At 63.4% G+C, this 20,140-nt stretch overlaps 2 protein-coding genes across 10 annotated transcripts in view; one reads left to right on the top strand and one right to left on the bottom strand.

Moving 5' to 3' along the window:
- The window catches only part of ZNF664 (zinc finger protein 664), a 20,338-nt gene extending 17,219 nt beyond the window's left edge, over positions 1-3,119 (bottom strand). For 4 of the 6 annotated variants that reach the window (XM_045841821.1, XM_045841849.1, XM_045841805.1 and 1 more), the window contains exons 1-2: positions 2,416-2,567; positions 1,700-1,835 (exon numbers count right to left, since the gene is read on the bottom strand). The gene's annotated coding sequence lies outside the window, so the exon portion shown is untranslated. Of the gene's footprint in view, positions 1-1,699; positions 1,836-2,415; positions 2,568-2,979 lie in introns of those variants that run through there. The other 2 variants (XM_045841811.1, XM_045841830.1) reach the window with 2 other exon arrangements.
- CCDC92 (coiled-coil domain containing 92) lies at positions 1,359-20,140 on the top strand. 4 transcript variants are annotated; one of them, XM_045841787.1, is made up of 4 exons: positions 1,359-1,580; positions 16,560-16,706; positions 17,245-17,286; positions 18,051-20,140. In XM_045841787.1, exons 2-4 carry the CDS (start codon positions 16,577-16,579, stop codon positions 18,821-18,823), a joined length of 945 nt encoding a protein of 314 aa, XP_045697743.1. In that variant the 5' UTR covers positions 1,359-1,580; positions 16,560-16,576; the 3' UTR covers positions 18,824-20,140. The 4 variants fall into 4 exon arrangements, with proteins under 4 accessions (XP_045697743.1, XP_045697751.1, XP_045697733.1 ...); XM_045841795.1 differs by lacking the exon at positions 1,359-1,580 and adding an exon at positions 2,799-2,934; XM_045841777.1 differs by lacking the exon at positions 1,359-1,580 and adding an exon at positions 3,135-3,272.

Raw genomic sequence — 20,140 nt, 5'->3', positions numbered from 1 at the left:
GTGTTCAATCTGCTGATACTTTATTCACAGTCAGCTGATTTATATGCCTTATTTTTAAGACTTTATTTATTTTCAGAGAGAGGGGAAGGGAGGAAGAGAGGAAGAGAAACATCAATGTGTGGTTCCCTTTCCCATGCCCCCTAATGGGGACCTGGCCCGCAACCCAGGCATGTGCCCTGACTGGGAATCGAACTGGTGACCCTTTGGTTCTCAGCCCAGCACTCAGTCCACTGAGCCACACCAGCCAGGGGCCATATGCCTCATTTTTTATGGCATGTGAAGAACTAGGGAAAATGTGCTTAAAGAATATTCTTTAAGAAGCCTATCATATAGTAACAGTACTTGATAAAAATTAATTGCAATGAAATCACAAATCAAAAAGCACCCAAAGTTGGCCACCTCTGCTGTTCTGTAATACACACAACTGGTCAAAAAGGGAAATATAAATTACATTGCAGACAAAACCCCTCTGGATCATCACAAAGGCGAACAAAACCAGCGCCCCACCACGTCACACTCCACCACGTCACTTTCACACACTTCACGTCACGGGACCCCGAGGAGCAGAGCAGGTGTCGTCACCGTTTACAGGCGCGAGAACTGAGGTTGAGACTTTGGAGTCGTTAGGTGTCCCGCCCAAGGTCACGGGACGTGAGAGCAGTCGAGTCACAATGCCAGCGGCAGGAGGGCGGCGGGAGGCTGCGGCCTGGGAGCCCTCAACCAGAGAGCGCTCGCCCGGCAGCCGGCCGGCCTCTGGAACGAGGGGAGTTCTGTGCTCCCTTCACCAGACTGCGCTGCGCTGGAGAACCACCACCAAGAAAGCTGTCTCGAATGTAAAGTGAAAACTGAAGTTGCCCCCAGTCTAGGAACCGGCTAAATAAACACGGTCCACCCCAACTACGGGACACGAGGCAGCAGTTTTTCCAAATGAGTTAACCCATTCGTCCCACGCTAAACTTGAAACGGCACTCCAGCGGTTGTCAGAACAAAGGTGAGCAAGGACGCACACACCCGCAGAAAGATTTTAAAAGACCTAGAAGGACACACAGCACACACATAACAGTGTTATCTCTGGGGACCGGGGCTGGCAGTCAACAACCCGGGCCACCTTGATGACGTTTCAATGCTTACAAAGAAAATGTGCTGTTTTACTCATTTAAAGTTCATGTGAAAAATGTAAATTAACCCGTAGGTGGGACAAGGTCATTTTTCTGTTCTAACAAGCTACACATCTGCAAAGGAAGTGGGGGCCCCATGTAAAAGAGGAAAAAAAAATACAGAAACAAAAACAGTTCGATCCTGTTAAAACAATCAACTCTAAAAGTCACAAAACGTTTCTTTAAAAAAAAAAATAGCTTACATTTTTCCCCTTTGTAGGAGCTAGTCTCCTTTGTTGCGACAAGACACCCGACGAACTGACTAGCAACTGGAAGTGTTCGGAACAAGCAGGCTTCTGGGCGAGACCCAGCTGCTCGAGTTCGGCACGGGAGCTTTCACAAAAGAGCCGAGTTTCGGGGACACGCGAGGTGACTTCGCAGAGAGACTGACCCGAGTGGGGAAAACGTCTGAGCGGGGACACGGTGAGTTACGGAAAAGCAGGGGGCGGGAAGAGAACCGAAGTTGGGTCCCGAAAGAGGGGAGGGCTCCTTCGGGTGTGGGAGTCGAAAGGAGGCTCGCCCGCGCTGCCCCTCCGGGTTACCTGGCTGCGACTCGGCCCGGGCGGCGGTCAAACAATGGAGGCGTCCAGCGGCGGCTGCGTTCCGCGCCGGGGGCGCCAGGGGCCCCTCATCACCTGCGCAGGATGCTCGAAGGGCTCCGCCGGGACGCCGGGCGCCCTGAAAAGACACACCAGCCCACCATGCAGCGAGGCTTCGCCGCCGCACCGCCCGGCTGCCTGCTCCCACGGCGCGGCCATTACCGCCTCTCCGGGGACCCGCCTGGAAAGGCTCCAAGGCGCGGCCGCTCGGGCTTCTGAGGCTGTTTTGCTCCCCCTTCCCTCGGCCGCAACAACAATGGAGCCGGGCTCGGGAGTCCGGCTCCCGCGGGGCCTCGCCCGGCCTCGCCCCTGCCGCTGCCCTGCCCGCGCCGCGCGCCCGGCCGCCATCTGTGAACCCCGCTCCCCGCAGCCGGCACTGCGGGCCCACGCCGGCTCGCGGAGGCCCGAGCCCCGGCTGCCCTCCGTGGGGCCTGCCCAGGGGCCGCCAGGCCGCGCGGAGCGGCTCTGACCTTCCCCACCGACGCCCAGGGGCCGGCCCCGGCCCGAGGCCCATCCTAAGTGATGGGCTGTTTTTCTTTTCTTTAATCCACTCATTCTCCTTCTCACCCGAGCCCGCTCCCCTGGCCCCCCTCCCGGCGCCCCCGCCTGGGTCCAGGAAAGAAATAAAGAGACTGCAGCCCGGCCGCCCGAAAACTCACTAGAAGTGAGGGGTTGAAGCGCCCCAGGCCGCGGGCTCCGCGCACCCACCCTCCCTCTCCTCTAGGGACACCTCACAGGTGCGCCTCCGAGCCGCGCGCGCGCGCGCTCCGCACACCCAGACGCCTCCGGGGGACAGCGCGCGTGCGCACGCACGAGGCCGGCCGCCCCGAGGGAGCAGGGGCCGCACGCATGCGCACGGCCCGGCCCGCGCCCCGGCCCCCCCGCCCGGCCTCTGCTCCGCCCCTCGACCGCCCGCGCGCGCCCTCCCCCCAATGCCAGGCTTGTCCCGAGTACCCACCCCTCACACCCCCACCCAGCGACCGGCGCGCGCGCTCCCGCTCGCCCGCCTGGCTCCTCCTCCCCCCGCCCCGCCCGGGCCCGCGTTACCTAGGGCAACCGCAGTGCGGCCGCACCTGAGCTGTGCGCCTGCGCCCCACCCGCCAGACCATCCCTCCCCTCTGTGCTGTCCCCTGCCCCGCCGTAGCAGCGAGAGGGGGGCGTCGCCCCCTCCGCGTCAAGTGAGTATCGATCGGCCTCCCCCACCCCACCCCGCAGACACAGACCCGCCGCCGCGCCGGCGCCTCCGCCGCCCGCCCGTCAGCGCGGCCAGGCCTCGCCGCCCCGGCCCCCGCTCCCAGCGTGCACAGCGGCGAGCGCTCGGGTGGGAGCCGGCGAGATGCGCTCGGCGGGCGGCGCCCACTGACCTCGCTCCGCGGCCGGGCCGGGGCAGGGCCCGAGCCGGGAGCCAGCCCCGCCCGCCGCCCCGCCCATGGGCCGCCGGCCTTCGCTGCCGCCCGCCCGGAGGACAGCGCCGAGGGGGGAGTCGCCTGAAGGACCGCGACGGCCGCGCCCGCAGGTGAGGCGGGGCCCGAGGTGTGACCAGTCCAGTCCCGCTCACCTGGCAGTACCTGCGGGGAGGCTCTGTAGGCGGCGAGGGCACCTGTCAGGACAAACATTCAAGGAGATTGTTAAGCCCTCGCGACAGCGGGTGGGGGTCCCCCATCCTAGCCCCGGGGCCCGAGGGTGGGGAGGGGTGTCCCCTAGCGGAAACAACTCGGGGCGCCAACGGAGTGCTGGGAAGGAGAGCAAAAGAAAAGTGAGGCGCCGCGACCCCCGCGCCGGCTGCCTGCAGGGTCTTGCAGCCGGTTACGCGGCGGGGGATGCCCTTGCCAGGGCTCGGGTCCAGGCTGCGGACCGTGCGCACCGCGCGCCCGAGCCAATCGGACGGGGCAGGGGAGGCCAGCAGAGCTGCCCTGCCAGGCCGGGGTGGGATGGTAGGGCGAGGGATCCGCATTGCAGGGGCCCCGGGAGCGCCGAGGGCCCGGCCCTGCTTTGTCTGGCGCGCCGTGGGGAGGAGGCCGTCTGAATCCACACGGCCCTTTCAGGTGCGTTTGCACCCCGGGGACCTTAGAGACCTTCCCTGGGAAGTTGCATTGTCTCCCGACCCGGTAGCCCTGTACGTAAGTACTCTACCTTACGGCCCTTCCCTGCAGCTCTTGTGGGGGCCTTAATTTACCCTAAAAAAACGCCTCGTTTGTGATTCGTGAAACTGAGCACAATGCGAACAGGCAGGCGGTGGAGCTCCAGGCCGGGGGCTGCAGTGAGCTGCCGCCCTGGTTTACCGGAGTTACGTTTCCGTGCCGACCCTACGGTTCCCTTTCACGCTTTGGCCCCGAGCAGCTGTGATCTGTTGCGATGATGAAGATGGGGCGCTCTGGAATTCAGGCTGTAGTCATCGGTCTCGGAACGACACACAGGCGGCCGGGCTGTAATACTTGAACTGCATTACGCATTTCCGGAAAACCTACCTGTAAGAGTGTTAATGCTAGATTTGCCGGGTTTTAAGACTTTTAGGTACAAATTTTATTTAAAGAGCATTGCTATTATTTTATTAAGTGATTTTTTTTTTTTGCACAGCCAGGAATTGGCCTGCATTTTCTTGCCATTGAATTATAAGGGGAAAAAATGCTAACATTCACTTGCCAAGATATTTTTTAAATTTATGTGTTTATTTTGGCTAATGTTCATTTTACGTGAAACATTTTTGATAGGTTTTAAGGCTTGTGATGGGCATATACATGTTTCTCTGTGTGTTTATACGCATACACTACTGGACAGCCTTAAGTTCCTGTGATTCCTCTGCATCATAATTACTCAGTAAATTTAGTTCAGTTATGTTTAAAACCTAACGTGCAGAACAGTTATCTGTATCAGGTTTTTACTGCAGCACGTGTAAATACATCAATCCAACAAACAAGTTTCTTGGAAGTTAGGCATTTTTATTAATTCTTAAAAAAAAACAAGAGAATTCTTTTGCTTACAATAGAAAATCATTTGGGTTTCCAACTCCGTTTGTTGTTTGTTGGCTAACATTATTTTATCTTCATCATTCCTTGGTGGAGCGCCTCTGCAACACGATGTTTGTAAGGACTGTGTTTACTTCCTAAAGCATGTTCTCTTCTTGGAATGACGTTAGCTGTTGACAGTTCCTAACACAGAGTGGACACGTGTGTGTTAGCTGAGACGTGACTAATGCCCACCAAACTGAAGCGCTTTAAGGCGGCCGCCGTGCACCTGCCTGTGCGCCCTCACACGCCGCGGGCGCGGGGAGCGTCTGGCCCAGGTTGGCGGTGCAGACTGGTTAGCGGGCACAGGTAACGACACCAGCTTTCACATCTGCGGCTTCGGTGTCAAGGCCCGCGGACGGTTCGAGCAGGGAAGTGAATGTGTCCCGTTGTCGTCGAGCAGTTACGGTCCGACCTGCAGCAGAGGGACTTGACGTATTTGCAGTAACTTCCGAGCAGAGATGTGGGTTAGTGCGCACAGGGAGACAGACTTCACGTTCACATACAAGCGAACTGACGAGAACCTCCGGCCGTGGGAAGAACGGGCTGTGCTCTCCCTGCAGGGTTGCTGGGAGAGCCCGTCTCCGCGCAGGCGGGAGTGGCTCCTAGGGCAGCGCCCTGCTGTGGGAGGGGCCTTGCCAGGGGGCGCCTGGGAGTCCTGCCGGAACCGGACTGGGGCCCATTCGGCGTCTGTCCTGTCTTATGCCGGCTCCCAGGGGTGTGAACATAACGACGTCCTCACACGCCTACCAGAGTCCCGGGAAGGCTTTCGCTGGGGAGAGGCCGGCCTGGGGTCAGAGAGGGCCCTAACCCGGCTTTGCATTTGAATGGGGTTCTCAGGTGGTGAAGTGCTCTCACATTCAAGGTTTTGCTTAAGAAGACTTTGTAATTGCACTCGGTTTGTATTTCCTCCTGTGGCTTTTGTTTTCTGTAATAAACACTGAATCAAGTGGCCCTTTGCCGTGAAGACAGACAGAAGAGTTTTCCTTAAAGCTTTTTAAAAACGGAAGGTCAGCCTGGCCTTTGAGAGCCAGAAGGCTGTGAAGGCGAATATACTGTTTCCTTAGCCGAAATGACCTTTTAAAAGACACGGAGGAAGGGCTGACTCTTGTGCTTACCCAGCAGTTCAGTCTCTGCGTATTTCCTCCCTCAAACAAGACCCAAACCTCCCGGCCCGAGCCCTGCACCTCCACCCGCAGTAGGCTGCAGGATGTGTCCGATGCAGGAGAGCGCAGCCGGAGAGATGAGTGGGGCGGGGCTCTGCGTCTGGAGAAGGAAAGGGCGTGCCCGGCGTGCGCCGAGCCAATGCGGGGACTGGTCAGGTATCATCAATAGGAGCGGTGATCGGCGACCGTCCCCCCTCCGTGTGTGGAGTGGGGGCGGGGCAGCCAGGATGCCATCTGCCGCTGGAGCCAGCCACTCCCTGGGAAGACCAGAGCTCCCAAGGTCTGCACGCGATTTAAGTGGGGCAGCCTCTGACCTGTCTGGTTTGGGAAGAAGTTAGAAAAAAATCTGAATTAATGTACTTACCTTTTAAAAAAACCCCTTTAAGAAGAGTCACTCACTTTTATTCTTTAAGCTAGGGGTGTCAAACCGATTTTCACCAGGGGCCACATCAGCCTCGTGGTCGCCTTCAAAGGGCCGAACGTAGTTTCAGGGCTGTGCAAGCGTGACCGCTCCGTAACAGCTAAGTGAGAGCTCGGCTGCCGCCGGGTGGAAAGCAGGTGCCAGCCGATCAAACAAGGCGGGGGCCAGACGCGCCCTCTGGCCTGGGGTCTGCCCCCTGCCCTCCGGCAGGTGGCTTGTCACATGCTTGTGCACCTGCTGTCCGCCCGGTGAGTTCGGGTGTGACAGCCTCAGTGAGACAGGGGCTCTCAGACTCTCTTGTCTGAACCAGAGACGCACTGTTATTCACACTTCACGAGTGAAGGGGGAGGATAAGAATACCAGGTTCTTCTGGCCAACCAAGAAAGAAAGGAAAACCTTACAGGCACTTATTTATCCCTTCAGAAAATGGGAGATGATGCACTGACTGCTGCGACCCGCACGCCGATTCTCGGGTGAGGTGGCCAGTCGTTGAGCAGCCTTTTGAGAGGTCGAAGGTTCCACCTCACGGCCGTCGCCGCAGTGTCCGTGGGCACCGCACGGGGGGCTCTGGGGACATCTGTCCACCGGCAGCAGGCGTCTGTGTTTCGTGCGGGTCCCCGCACTGGAGGGCGGGCCGAGGGCGGTGCCTTGGGGACCACCCCCAGTTCCCACTCGTCCAAAGGGACCTCGAGCGCGTCTGCTCTTCCTGAGCCGCGGGGGGTGGGGGGGAGCGAGTGTCCTCTTCCTCCTTCCCACGGCTCGGTCCGTGAGCCAGGTGCTCGGGGCTGCGTGGTGCACTTCCATCGGTCGGCGCCAGGCAGCAAGCCCGCGGTGCTTAAGGCTTACGGCAAAGGAGACCAAGAAGGCAGAACTCTTTCGGTAAAAGGCACTTGAGGTGGGTAAATAATACCCTGCAGCTGCAGTTTTTCTCTTCATTGCCTCCTTGGCGGCACTGGAGAGGTTAAGTTTAGACCTGCAGAAGGCACTTGACCTTTAACTCTTCGGGTTTCCTCCCCAACCCAGTTCTGAGGGCACCCGTGGCCTGCTGACCTCCCTCTCCTGCAGGAGAGGCTTCCGACGCACCTCTGGGTCCCCTTCCCAGGGGATGCTGCTCGCGCACCGCTGGTGCACGTAGATCGTAATTCCCGGTGTTGTAACAACGCCGCTCCTGAAAGTTGCACGCTTCACCCACGAATGATGCCACCGCGGCCTGAAAGGGCCGTCTTTGTGGAGTGTGGCGCTGAGCAAACGAAGAAAGGCCTGTTGTTTTTCACGCCGGTGTGCCCACGGACAAGAACGTAGCAGGGTTCTAAGGACCGGCCCGTCCATTTGAAGGAGCGGCTGGCCTCTGTCCTCCATCCTGGGTCATCTCTGCCTCTTGGCTCGGTCGTGACGACCAGACCAGAGAGTGCCTGCAGGCCTCGCGTCTGGGGAGGGGAGCCAGGCCCAGTGACAGGGGGCGGGCCTGCGGGCCTCGGCCCTGTGCGGCGCGGCAGTTTGTAAGTGAGGACGTTGTTCTGCCGGGAGAGTGGGCGGGGCCGTGTCCGGCTGCAGAGGTCATCAGTCTCTAAGGCGTGGTGCTCAGACCCGGTTCAGAGACGGCAGAGCCAGACTTCATTGTTGAAGGACAACCGCAGGTGCGTTTGGCTTGTGTTTTCAGGGCAGACGAGGGAAAAGTATACGTCCGAGTGCAGACGGCCGGGGGAAAGTGTACATCTGCGTGCAGACGGCCGGGGGAAAGTGTACATCTGTGTGCAGACGGCCGGGGGCGGGGCCTTCTCGGAGGCAGCTGCGTGGAGTGCTGCTTAGAGGTGCCGCGAGTCTCGTCCACAGTCGTGGGGCGGCAGCCTGAGCAGTGCTGGACGGTCACTAATTCCGGAAGGCCGCGATGGATCCTGCCCCCCACCCCTGCGGGCTGCGGTTCGAGGAGAGGGCCCTTCTAAGGCGGCTCCGGGGCCGCCGGGACCATCCTCTGCAGGCCGTCACCCTGAGCCCGACCCTCGGGTGGGAAGCCGAGCACCCACCCCTGGGCCGCGGAGGGAAGCCGGCAGTTGTTGCGCGGGTGAGGCTGGCGTCTCGCTGCGGGGAGTCCTGGGCACACTGGCGTCAGCAGCCCACAAAACTGCCGAGTCCCCACAGCAGGGTGGGGGGTGGGGCTGCTGGGCACTGGAGGCCCCAAACGTGAGCCTAGCGGCCCAGGCGTCCGGCACCCAAAGGTGCAGTGCGCCGACACCATCATTGCCCCCAGTGACAGGACACAGCTTCGGCCAGCACGGTCCTGTTCTGCCCACTGGTGGGGGGCGGTTAGCCAGGAGTCGCACACGCCGCCCCTGTGCTGAAAGGGTCCCAGCGTGGTCCCTGCCTGCCAGGGGTCCGCACTCCTTCAAGGGGGACAGGCAGGTGAGGAAGGAGGAGCTTCGGGTGCAGCAGCGAGTGCGGACCCTCTTCCCCAGCCCCGCGGTGCGCGGACCTCCCGAGGGTGTCCTCGCGCACTGCTGTCTCTGTGCGCTCAGAGCCCAGTCTCACCGCCCCGGACGCGGTCGGCGCAGAGAGGCCCGCCCGAGGACACGGTGGGCGCTCCGGAGCGTTCGTTCCCCTGCTGCATATTTGAAAGCAGTTCGCTGCCCAGCCTGTTGTGATAGGCCTTGTAAACGTCAACAGTTTTAAAAAATCGATGATGATGTTAAGCTCACGGCCTTCGGTGTAGTCTCTTGGCAATGCAAGTGGCTCTGAGGGTTCTGGAACTCATGGAACACTGCGTCCTTTAACTGGGAGGTTCTACAACGAAAACGAAGAATTCTCCTTCAGGTGGAATAAAAGCCGGCTTTGCAGGAAACGCGCTGCATCGCCCTTTTCCCTTTTCACCGCGGACCAAGAAGAACATCACCCATGCCCGTCAGAGCGAGTCCTGAACTCCTCGTTTCTGACCTCGCCGCGAAGGCCCTGCAGTGGGAACCGAGCCCTCGGTTTCCCCGTGGCACGGCCCCGCCCGGGGTGGCGTGCTGTGCCACAGCTCGGCACTGCGAGTCTGCTCATGACACAAGTAGCCTTTCCAGGTGTAAACTGCACCCAGTAGGGAAGACCCGTGTCACAAAATCCAGAACGTCCCAAGCAAGGCCATTCTCCGTCCCACGGAAATGAAGCCCGATTTCATTCCAGCCGTCGCCCCTCCTCCCCCCTTCTCAGGGCACACCCCCCCTCACGCTCATCAGCACAACATGCACCCTCCGACGGGGGCGGGGGGACTGCCAGGGCAGAGCATGGGCGAGAGCCCCGCTGGTCTCCATCCAGAGAGAGCCCTCTCTGAAAGGGCCGCTCCCACTGCCGGGCAGCGTCCCCTGGCTTCCTGGCACCAGGGGCAGGGTTAGTGGGAGACCGTTTTCCATGGACAGGGCAGAGCCCAGCGGTAATGCAGGCGGTGTCCGTGCACCGAGAGGAGATGGGGGTTGGGGACCGCTGTGCTAGAGGGAGGCGTTCCCGCTCGCAGGGGCGGGGGACGGGCGGGAGAGCCCCGTGCTCACGGGGTCTGCACTCCTGGAACGTGAGGGAGATGAACAAGCGACTCACCGTCAGGTGGCGATACCTGCTGTGAAGGCACGCGGGGGACAGTGTGACGAGAATGGCAGAACAGCACCGAGCTGCTCTTGCAGAGTCAGGCCCGGCCACCGCAGGCCCCGTCCCGGGTGTCGGGGGCCGAGGAGTCGTGTGCGGGGCGCCCTGCGCGTCAGAGTCGCCGTATGGGCGGCAGCACAGCTCCGGGCTCGGTCCCCGCCACTCTGCAGCTGCGCTGCCCCCAAGAGCAGCCGCCAGCCTCCTGGGGCCACGTAAACTTTTACTCCAATTAAAATAAAATGAAAAACTGTTTATCAGAGACACCTGCTGTGTTTCAAGTGCTCAGTGCGGCCAGCTCCTGGGGCTAGTGGCTACTCTGTTGGACAAACGGAATATCCCATCGTCGCACTAGTTCTACCGGACAGTGCCTCTTCAGTACACTCACCCCATCCCCAGCGACCCTGACGACGTCGGCCCTGCCCCACTGCAGTGAGGAAGGGGAGGCACAGGGCGACAGGCGTGACCTGCCCCGCGCTGTCCGTCAGAAAGTGGCAGGGCTGGACCCAGAGCCTGGGGTCCTCCCGGCCCGCTGCGTCGCGGTAGCTCGCACATGAGTGGCCGTCATCTCGAAAGTCCGCTACCATCTGGACGGTGACCGTGGAGGAGGTCACACCTTGCTAAAACCTGGACATTGGATGCCTCCAGATCCGGCTGAAGTTCTGAGCCAACGGTTAGGTTTGTTTCCTGATTTAGAACGTAGGCCTGTGTCAGCACCATCTCTCCCTCCTCGAAAAGAAAAGGGGACAGGAGCCGCAGAGCTCCAGGGACAGACCGGGTCTGTGCGGCCTCCACGAGGCCGGTGACCGGCTCCCTGGGCAGCGGTTTCCCGACGCGCACCTGCCCCGCCCCCAGCTGTCGTGAGGACTTGCCCACGGGAGGCGTGGAAGGTGGCCGGCACGGCACCTAGCATGCGGCGTGCTCGGTGAGCAGCCGTCGTCCCTGTCAGCAGCAGCAGCAGCAGCAGCAGCAGCGTTACCGCCCCGTCCGCCAAGGCCACACCGGGATGGGGCGCCCCAGAATCCCTGTGAACCACCACAGCCGGCACCTTCTCCCAGAGCCGCACTGTGACAGACCGCGGGGCGGGTGGCCGGGCACCGTCCGCTCGGCCGGCCCTCCTGCTCTCCTCCCGCCGCCAACAGGTGCTGCGTGAAGTTCGTGCGTCCACCCTTCCCCTCTCCTTTGTTTGTTTTCCTTTCTGGTTGTTGGCGGGACGTACCAGGGGCTCGTTTGTCCGACCGAGTCCAAGTCTGGTCGCCGCGGCGAGCTCTGAAACGACGTGCAGGGCACCTGCGTGCCCCGTGGTGCCCTCGCGCCCCACTTTGGTCCGGGTCTCGGTGCGCGGGGTGCGCTGTGAACCGCAGGCCTCCCTAAGGGGACTTGGTGCGGAGTCCCCCCCCGCCCCAGTGGAATGCAGGACTTGGGGTTCCGGGCCCCCTGACATCACAAAGGGGCACTGTGAGTGGAGGGGCTCGCGGAGTCGGCCTGGGATGCCGCCCGTGGGAGGAGCCTGAGTCACACGGCGCCACGGCAGGTTCGCGGGGAGGGCGGTGACACGGGCGGTGGTCTGCGTCGGGCCGTGGGACCCCTGGATGGGCGATCCCAGGGCCAGGCCGCCTTCGGTGGACGTCCTGGAGCCGGCAAAACACGGTTCTGGGCAGTGAAGGCCGTGAGGTCTGGGTGGATGCCTCTCCGCAGGGAGAGTTGGTCGCCCCGAAAGGTATTGGCACACAGGTGTCGGCCGTCACCCCTCGGGAACGTCCGACGAGAAGCAGTATCAGTGCCCCCGGCGCACACGCAAGCACTGGAGGACACGCCCGGCTGTTCCAGCAGTTCCCACGGTCCCTGGTGTCCTCCCTGCCTCGGCTCCTCCGACGTGACCGGTGCCTGCCCAGCATGTAGCCGGCCCAGTGTGAGAGGAGGCGGCCTTTCCCGCTCGCTCACCTCCTTGAGCTGCAGCGCCGTCCACACCCACGGGCTGCGGCTGGGGCTGCGGCTGGGCGGCTGTCCCGACCTTTCAGGAGGGTCGCGCCTCCCCTCGGCCAGGGAGGGGCAGCTCGGACGCCCAGGAAGGGTTCCTCCGGGTGTCGTGCCGGCGCTGGTGAAACGGGAGAGCGCGGCGAGAGCAGCGAGGATGGCGCCTCCGTCCGCACCGCGTGCCTCCCCCTGGGGCCCGGGCCTCGAGGAGGCCCTGGTGGTGGTGGTGGGGTCCAGACGAAGCAGGTCGTCCACTGGGGGGGCCGCCGCGGAGCGGGTGTTTCTCACACAGGTGAGGCGCGCTCCCAGCCTGGGAAAGGGTTCGGGTGGTGCTTGTCCGGGGGCGCGGAGACTGAGGCCCCCCCCCCTGGGTTGGTCCGCCTGCAGGGCCGGTTCGCCCACTGACCGGACACAGTGACACCCGCAGGGGTCGCAGTCGGATGGAGGGACGGAAACCCCGCAGGAGCCGATGGCTCTCCCCACCTTAAAGGAGAATGTCGCAGCAGGGCTGTTCTCGGGGCGAGCTGTGGGCTTTGTGTCCGGGAACCGCTGGCTCAGGGCCAGCCCGGAGACTGATGAGCTCGCTGGCAGTTCACCACGGCGGGCGCCTCTCTCTCTCTCTCTCTCTCTCTCTCTCTCTGTGAATGGTTTTGGCTCCAGCTCAGGGGAGGAAGGAAGGAGCTGCGGGGGCGTCCCTGGAGGCGGTCACCCCAGGGCCGGCAGGGAAGGGCGGGGGCAGCACAGGCAGCGGGAAGGGCCGCCGTGCCCCTCCTCCGGCCCAGCCAGAGCTCCCCAGCCTGTCCCTGCGGCGGGACAGGAGGTGCAGAGCCGCCTGGGGAGGGCCTCGGGCCGGGCAGCAGCCCCTCCCTGTCCGGAGACCCTGGCCTGCGGGGGCGAGGGCCGCCCAGGGTGTGGGCATGGTGGCCGGTAAGTCACCCCGTTTTCCCCAAGGCCCGGGCGCTCCCGGAGGGCCCCGCGATTCCAGACCAGGGGAGCTCCGGCATTTGCCCGCCGTGAGGCGCTTCCAGCAACCCAGAACACAGACCTGCTTTCTCCCCGGACCTTTTCCCGCACAGGGGCTGAGCCTCCCGCCGCTGCCGCCGCGTACAGGCACTTCACGCGGTGTTTGCACAGACGCCCTAGAAACTCCCAGTCTGAGACAGTCAGGCCGCAGGGAAACACGGCCGTAAACCCATCGTGCAGGCCCCGGGCGCGGCCCAGATCGCATTCCCACGTCTCGCTGCCGGTCTCGCTGGCCACGGCCATTGGCGCCCTGACGCGAGGCCGCGCCCCTCCAGGAGGGAATGGCCGTCGGCGTCCCGGGATGGCGGACGGGGCCAGAGAGCTGCAGGGCCGCGCGGTGTGGCGGGTCGGGGCTCCCCCCGGTGCGCGGCACGACCGTCTTCTGCGCATCCTGGGGACACCGGATTGTTGCTTCTGTAAAAGCTGCCTTTCTGTTCGCTCTTCTCGGTTCTGCTGAACTAACGCCAGTTCTAGCCACCCAGGACGACCCTGGGCACAGTGCGGCTAAAACATAGGGTCCTCTTTGCCAGTGAATAGTTAGTGATTATCTTTTTTGAGAGAGGTTGCTTTGTAATTTTTTCCTGACCATAAAGTTATATATGTTCAACACTACAGAAGATTTAGGTTGAACCAAAATAGAATGTTTAAAAAGTGAAGATCACCCACAGTTCACCATCTAGATCTATCTGGATGCTTTGTTGTAGATCCTTCTAGATCTTTAAATCTACTTACACATACAAAAACGTGGTATCCCACTTCGCAATGGTGTTCGTTATTTTTACCAAAAAGCTTCTGTAGTGACCGTTGAACACTTAGGGTTTCTTGAAATGAACCCTTTTTCCTGGTGCCGTAATCACTGGGGATGCTCCAGTGACTCAGTAGCCGGACTTCCGACTGCGCGCGCGGAGAACCGGCGGGTCCCTGCGGCTTTCCGCGGCTTCTCCAGCCAGGGTCGCTGTGGGTTCACAGCAGCCTTCTCAGAGATGGCGGGTTCCCTTTCCTCTGGAGCCGCAATCGTAGGTTCAGAATTGATGGCCTAATTAGCCCTGGACCTTTTTTAGCTTCTTGTCAAGTGTTCTAGATTGTTCCGGAGCGAGAAGTAGGTTTCGCTGTCCCCCAGGGCCCCTCGCTCAGCCCGACTCTCTCCGCGTCCCCGAGGGGCCCCTCCCCGGTGGAAGGGGAAGCCGGGGGCCAGCAGAAAGTGTGTGTTTGCTTTTGCTCCCTTTTCAGACGCGACTGGAACACAGTTCACCCCACACTCAGAGGACGTCCAGGAAACGCCCTGGTGGGTGACTCAGGACACACCCTGGAGGCGTGTTCGTGTGCCTGGTGGCCGGTCGTCCCATAAAATGACACAGCTGGCGTTTACTGGGCGCTTACTGTGCGCCGGGCGTTGTCAGCGACCGCGTTCGGCGCTGGAAACAGCCCCGCGAGTTAGAGATCCTGACTTAGGTGACGAGGTGGCATTTGACCCCGGACACAGTCCGGCCCCAGGCCCTGCCGCTCTGCTGTCCTTTACCCCGTTGTGCCCGGCAGAGCCCCGGGCCCCCGTTTCTCGTCCTGACGCGGAGAGGCGTTCACCGCCTCGCCCGCTGCCCTCGTCCCGGGCCAACCTTCGCTCTCTCGACGGCACTGCCTCCCCTCCGCCGCAGGGCGCCAGAGCGGCACAGGGAGCGCCCACGAGAAAGCCACCGAGGTCCCTGTGCCCGAGGGGCTGCGCTGCTGCCGTCCGGAGGGCCGAGCGCCCCTCGGCCGTGGGGCTGGCAGGCGGCTCGGAGGGCGGCCGCGGGCCCCGGTCGCGCTGCTCGTTCCGGCACGAGCGGGCGTCACGTGGCAGGTCGTAACTTACTCCTGACTGCGGCCCGGAATAGCTCCTCATAACTAATTCACCGCTGCCACGTGGGCGCCAGGCGCTATTTTTCCAGACACTAAAATTACCACCCCGCTTCCACGGGCTTTGCGTGCAGCAGCAGGTGAGCCTGCTCCTGGCGGCACAGGGACAGAGACAGTCCCCGCTCCGAGCGCGAGAGCTGTCCCTGTCAAAGTCCTTCCGGGTCCCTGGGCCGGAGAGGCGCAGCCCCGCGGCTCGTCGACACGCCGCTTCCGGCTCGCCAGGACACGGTGCGGTGCGGTCCACCGCGCTCAGAGCTGCGGCCGGCTTTCCGAGCAGCGCGTGCGTCCCCACCGTGACCTCCCACAGCGGCAGGAGGGGCGGCCAAGGATCGTCTGAGCCTGGACGTGATGCGGGAGTCCAGGTGGCAGGAAGGGCGGCGGTTAACCGGGCAGGGGCAGGGGCTGGCTTGCCGGGAACGCTCCAGACCGGGGGAGCGAGGTGTGCCCGAGCCGCGTTGGAGGGGGCGTGGCAGGTGCCGGGGTGAGGGGACGGCAGCGCTGACGGGCGCCCGGGCCTCTGGGGGCTGGACTGGGCGCAGGCGCGGCTGCCAGGCGTGTGGGGTCTGGCCCGAGAGCACCCGAGGGCTGGGGAGTGGGAACGCGGCCCCGACTTATGCGCGGGTTAGGGGAGGCGTTAAAGGAAGAGGCTTCTAAGACGGGAAGTGGCGAGTCTGGATGGGGTCCCTCCCCACTGGCACCCCAGAGCCGCTTCTGGGGGCCCAGGACGGCCTCGCTGCTGCCGCGGCCCCGGACCTGCAGCCGTGGGCAGCGTGTCCCAGGGGACAGGAGGAGGCTGGGTCGGCCGTGCTGCTTTGGCTGCGAGAGCACCTGGAAAACCGCCGCCGGCCCCCGGCGGCTACGCTGAGGGACGCACTGCAGAGCCCGCAGACGGCCGGCCGGGACGCGCCCTCGTGACACAGGCAGCCGGGCCCGTGGCTTCGGCCCGTGGGGGTGGCGGCACGCGGCGCGGTGGGGCAGATGCCTTTGCCCGAGCAGGACGCGTTCGTCCCTCACGTGGGGCGGACGCCCTGCGCCTCTGCCGCCCTCTTCCGCGCCAACCCCCGCCCCGGGGAAGGGCCAGACGCTCCGCCCCGTCCTCGTGGCCCCGACTCTCCCGCGCCTCCGAGGCGCTGAGTGCGGCCTCTGCAGGCCCGCGCCACCGCCCCCTCCGGGCGACCCGCCCGTCTCTGCTGCGTCTCCTCGGCACAGAGGGGCACCGCTGAGGCTGCACCTGCGTCCCCTTTTCGGAGGGACCGGGTCGTTAGGACGCTTGCGTCACCAGCCACCAAGGATGAGAACCGGGAACGCCGCCTTTCCAGCGGCAGCGGCTCTCGGCTCCCTGTCCCCGGGAAGTCGGGACGCTTTGAGCTTGGGAGCCAGTGGGGAGGCCAGGTGGTGATGTAGGTGCCGTCTGGAGGCGCGGCTTGTGTCCTGGCACCCGAGAGGGCCTGTCGGGTCCGCGTGTGTCCGGCAGCAGGAGCACGCCCCCCACCGTTGGCACTCGGGTCCCGAGCCGGTCAAGGCAGCACCGAGGGCGGGAGGCGGGGCAGCCGGCGGCCGGCGTAGCCCTGGGTCCGCTGTGTCCCTCTGCGCCCAGAGCCACGGCCCAGGGCCCCGCGGAGCCGACGAGGGCGGTGGGCGGGCAGCGCCCTCTTCCTCCCTGTGACCTTGTTGCCGGGGACAGCGACCAGGTTCCGTGTCCCCCGCAGGCCCCCTGGATGCCAGCATGGCCACCGCGAACCTGGAGAACCAGCTGCACAGCGCGCAGAAGAACCTGCTGTTCCTGCAGCGGGAGCACGCCAGCACGCTCAAGGGCCTGCACGCCGAGATCCGGCGGCTGCAGCAGCACTGCACAGGTGCCCGCGCCGGGGGCCGGGGCGGGGCCGCCGGCCTGCGGGGCGGGACTGGTCTCCAGGGCAGCTTAAGGGGGGGCTGGCCCGCCAGGCCAGTGGCGGGGGTGGGGGTGCTCTCTGCTCTCCGTTGCGGGGATCTGTCGTCACAGAGACCGCGTGCATGGCATGCCTCGCCCTCTGCCTGACGGGCGTTTGTGAAGGAAGCTGTGAGGCCCCTCTGGGCACCGTGCAAACTTGGGAGCTGGAGACGCAGTGGTGGGAACTGGCAGCGGGTTTTGGAGCTGCTGGCCGCGGCGTCACACTGTGTGGCAGAGCAGGCCGCACGCTGGTGTGGGTGCCGGGCTGCGCTGTGGGGAAAGGAGGGCCCCCTCTGAGCCGCGGTCAGGACGGGGCTGCTGGGCTGGTGTCCGCCGCTCTCATTTGCCCTCCACGCTGACCCAGGCAGGACTCGCCGGCTGGCCAGGTCTGTGTTTGCAGAGCTGGCGAAGCTTCTGAAGTGCACCGCGACCTCACAGAACTAACGCCTGTGGTTCCCTTTCAGATCTGACATACGAGCTGACACTCAAAAGTTCGGAACAGACAGGTAAGAGCACCCTCCCCGGACGTCAACGGCACGCCTCCGGCTGTGGTCTGCGTGGGCGGCTGGTCCTCACTGGGGAGGAAGCCCACTCGCCGTGCAGAGCTGCCCGTGGGGCCAGGGCCTAGGGGACAGTGGGAGGGAGGCCCCGAGGGGCAGTGGGGCGGCCGGAACGAGGGCTTCTGTCTTCTCCTGGTGGACGCCCACACGGGCAGCGCCTCACACACGCTGCTGGACGCTCGGCTTTTCTGCAGCAAACGCGTGTTCCTCCTGTAACCGGGGGATAGCTGCGATTTAAATCAGCGGACCCCGCTCGGCCACACAGATCAGCCTGCACCCTGGGGTGGGGCCGAAGGGGGGGTGGGACCAAGCACAGCTGCAGGGACGCCACACCCTGAGAGACGGTGCGAGAGGGGACCGTGTCAGAGGAGAGGTGGCTGCCGGACATCTGTCCCCTGTGCAACTTCAGAGCGTTGGTGCGTCAGGCGTGGAGAACTTTTACGGAGGCCTTGAGGACAGGGACTCACACGGAGAAGGCGCTGGGCCCGCCGCGCCCAGGCACGGAGTGGATCTGCTGCGGCTCAGTCTTGAGTGTTGGGTGCAATGCCGAAAACTCTGAAACTGCACACTTTAGCTTCGGCCGTTCTTATACTCGGGGACCTTCTTCTATACAGTAAACTGAGGGCGAAGAGCTGCCCGCGCTCTGGAGGCCCCTGGCCGGCCGGCCTCCGTCTCGGGTCCTCAGCCTCGTGCCTGTGCTTGTCTTCCAGGAGACACACCTGCCGGGAGCAGCGAGCTGCAGAGAAGGTGCGAGGAGCTGGAGGCGCAGCTGAAGGCGCAGGAAGAGGAGAATGCCGAGCTGCTGCGGGAGCTGGAGCAGAAGAACGCCACGATCGCGGTGCTGGAGAACACCATCAAGGAGCGGGAGAAGCGGTACCTGGAGGAGCTCAAGGTGAAGAGCCACAAGCTGAACATGCTGTCCAGCGAGCTGGAGCAGCGCGCCGGCACCATCGCCTACCTGACCTCCCAGCTGCACGCCACCAAGAGGAAGCTGCTCAGCTCTAGTGGGACCTCGGACGGCAGCCCGTCGGGGAGCCCCGTGGCCAGCTACAAGCCGGCCCCGCCCAGGGACAAGCTGCCCGAGACCCCCCGCCGCCGCATGAAGAAGAGCCTCTCGGCCCCGCTGCACCCGGAGTTCGACGAGGTCTACAGGCTGGGGGCCGAGGGCCGGAAGCTCCTGCTGCGGGAACCGGTGGACGCCATGCCCGACCCCACCCCGTTCCTGCTGGCCAGGGAGTCGGCCGAGATGCACCTGGTCAAGGAGAGGCCCTTGGTCATCCCCCCCATCGCCTCGGACCGCAGCTCCGGCGAGCAGCCCGGCCCGGCCCGCGAGAGGCAGCACAAGGTCCACGTGGGCGTGGCCCACCGCATCCCCCACGGGGCCTCGCCGCAGGCCCCGCCCGAGGTGGAGACGCTGGCGGTTGACCAGGTGAACGGAGGCAAGGTCGTCAGGAAGAACTCAGGGACGGACAGAACTGTGTGAGGCCTGCCGGGCGCCCTTCACCCTTGGCCGTCCACGCACTGTGACCACCGCTAGGAAAACTCATCCGTCCACACACCTTTTTTTTTTTTAAATTTTCATGCATGCCAAATTGTTTTCAGACCTGTCAACAGATTATCCCCACCACTCCACTTGCTCTCACACCAAAATGTGATCGTGTCCCTGCTGCTGCTGCTGCTGCTGCTGCAGACACTGTTTACTAACCGCTGTGGCCAAACACCCGCGTGCCGAATGGCTTGCTTCCCAGCCCCGCCCTGCGCCTCTCAGCGCGCTCGGCCGGAGCGCGGGCCGCGGCTGCACGCTGCCGAGCGTTCGCGAGCTCAGACGGCCACACGCCCACTCCAGCGGAGCCACGCGCGTTTCCCGGACTGCCTGTGCGGGGCGGCCCGCCCCCCGAGCCCCTGTAACCTCCCACAGACCTTCCCCAGGGCGACACCGTGACCGAGCGGCTGTATGTGTATGTCACAGGCACTAAATAAGATGACGTTTCTCCTTCTATCACCACCACCTGAAGTGTGTTCATATTTTTTGTTAGTTTTCTCCAAAATGTTCCAGATCCCAACAAACTTTATTTTCTAAACCTGCCTCCTTTCTGTTTTGTGTCTTTTATTAAACCAGCGGAGGGAGGGGATGACGGGAGGGGCAGACACGGCGGGCCTCCCCGTAACCGCCGTGTTCTCACCCAGACGGTGGGCTCGCCACTTCTGGAAAGAGGTGTCTGCTTCCTCACGGACCAGAGCTACCATTTAGAACGTTCTGGTCTCCGGAAGTAGTGGCAACAACTACTGCCCGTGACTGCCCCCGCCCTCTGGGGGGGCCCGGCTCCAGGCTGGCCCTGCGGTGCGCAGGAGGAAGGGACCGCCGTAGCCTCCAGTCCCGGAGGTCGTGAGTCTGCGCCCAGCCCCACACAGACCTGGACAGTGTCTAAACACCACGCTTGACAGCCTCACCCGCCCAGGGCCGGCCAGAGGCTGAGGAGCAGCGGGCCAGAGGGTCTGGAAGGGACGGGGCATCTGGGATGACTCGGCCTGGGTCAGCCCCGGGAAGGCGTCCTGCCTGCCGCAGCGCAGCAGCCGGGGCCCGCGGCCCACCCCTCCACAGGCAGCTCTCGCCCCAGAGAGGTATCTGCCCACACGGACCACAGACAGACAGACAGACCATGGACGGAGATGATCTCACACACACACACATCCACCCGTGCATGTGCCTCTGGAAATTTACATCGGAATTCTCACTTTGCCTTAGGCTTAATCAAGTGTTTCTTCTGAGAATGAAAATAAAACACTCAACACCTTAAAA

The sequence above is a fragment of the Phyllostomus hastatus genome, unplaced genomic scaffold (genome assembly GCF_019186645.2).
Source record: "Phyllostomus hastatus isolate PE091 unplaced genomic scaffold, TTU_PhHast_1.1 phas_contig_1162, whole genome shotgun sequence".
Classification (NCBI taxonomy): Eukaryota; Metazoa; Chordata; class Mammalia; order Chiroptera; family Phyllostomidae; genus Phyllostomus; species Phyllostomus hastatus.
Note: the sequence above shows the minus strand (reverse complement) of the source record. Positions and strands in the feature narration are given on the sequence as shown.

Bases quoted from the DNA above. Each gene is read 5' to 3' on its own strand.
- CCDC92 (XM_045841775.1), top strand. The intron at 16,707-17,244 runs GTGCCCGCGCCG...GTTCCCTTTCAG, and splicing joins GCTGCAGCAGCACTGCACAG to ATCTGACATACGAGCTGACA. The intron at 17,287-18,050 runs GTAAGAGCACCC...CTTGTCTTCCAG, and splicing joins CAAAAGTTCGGAACAGACAG to GAGACACACCTGCCGGGAGC.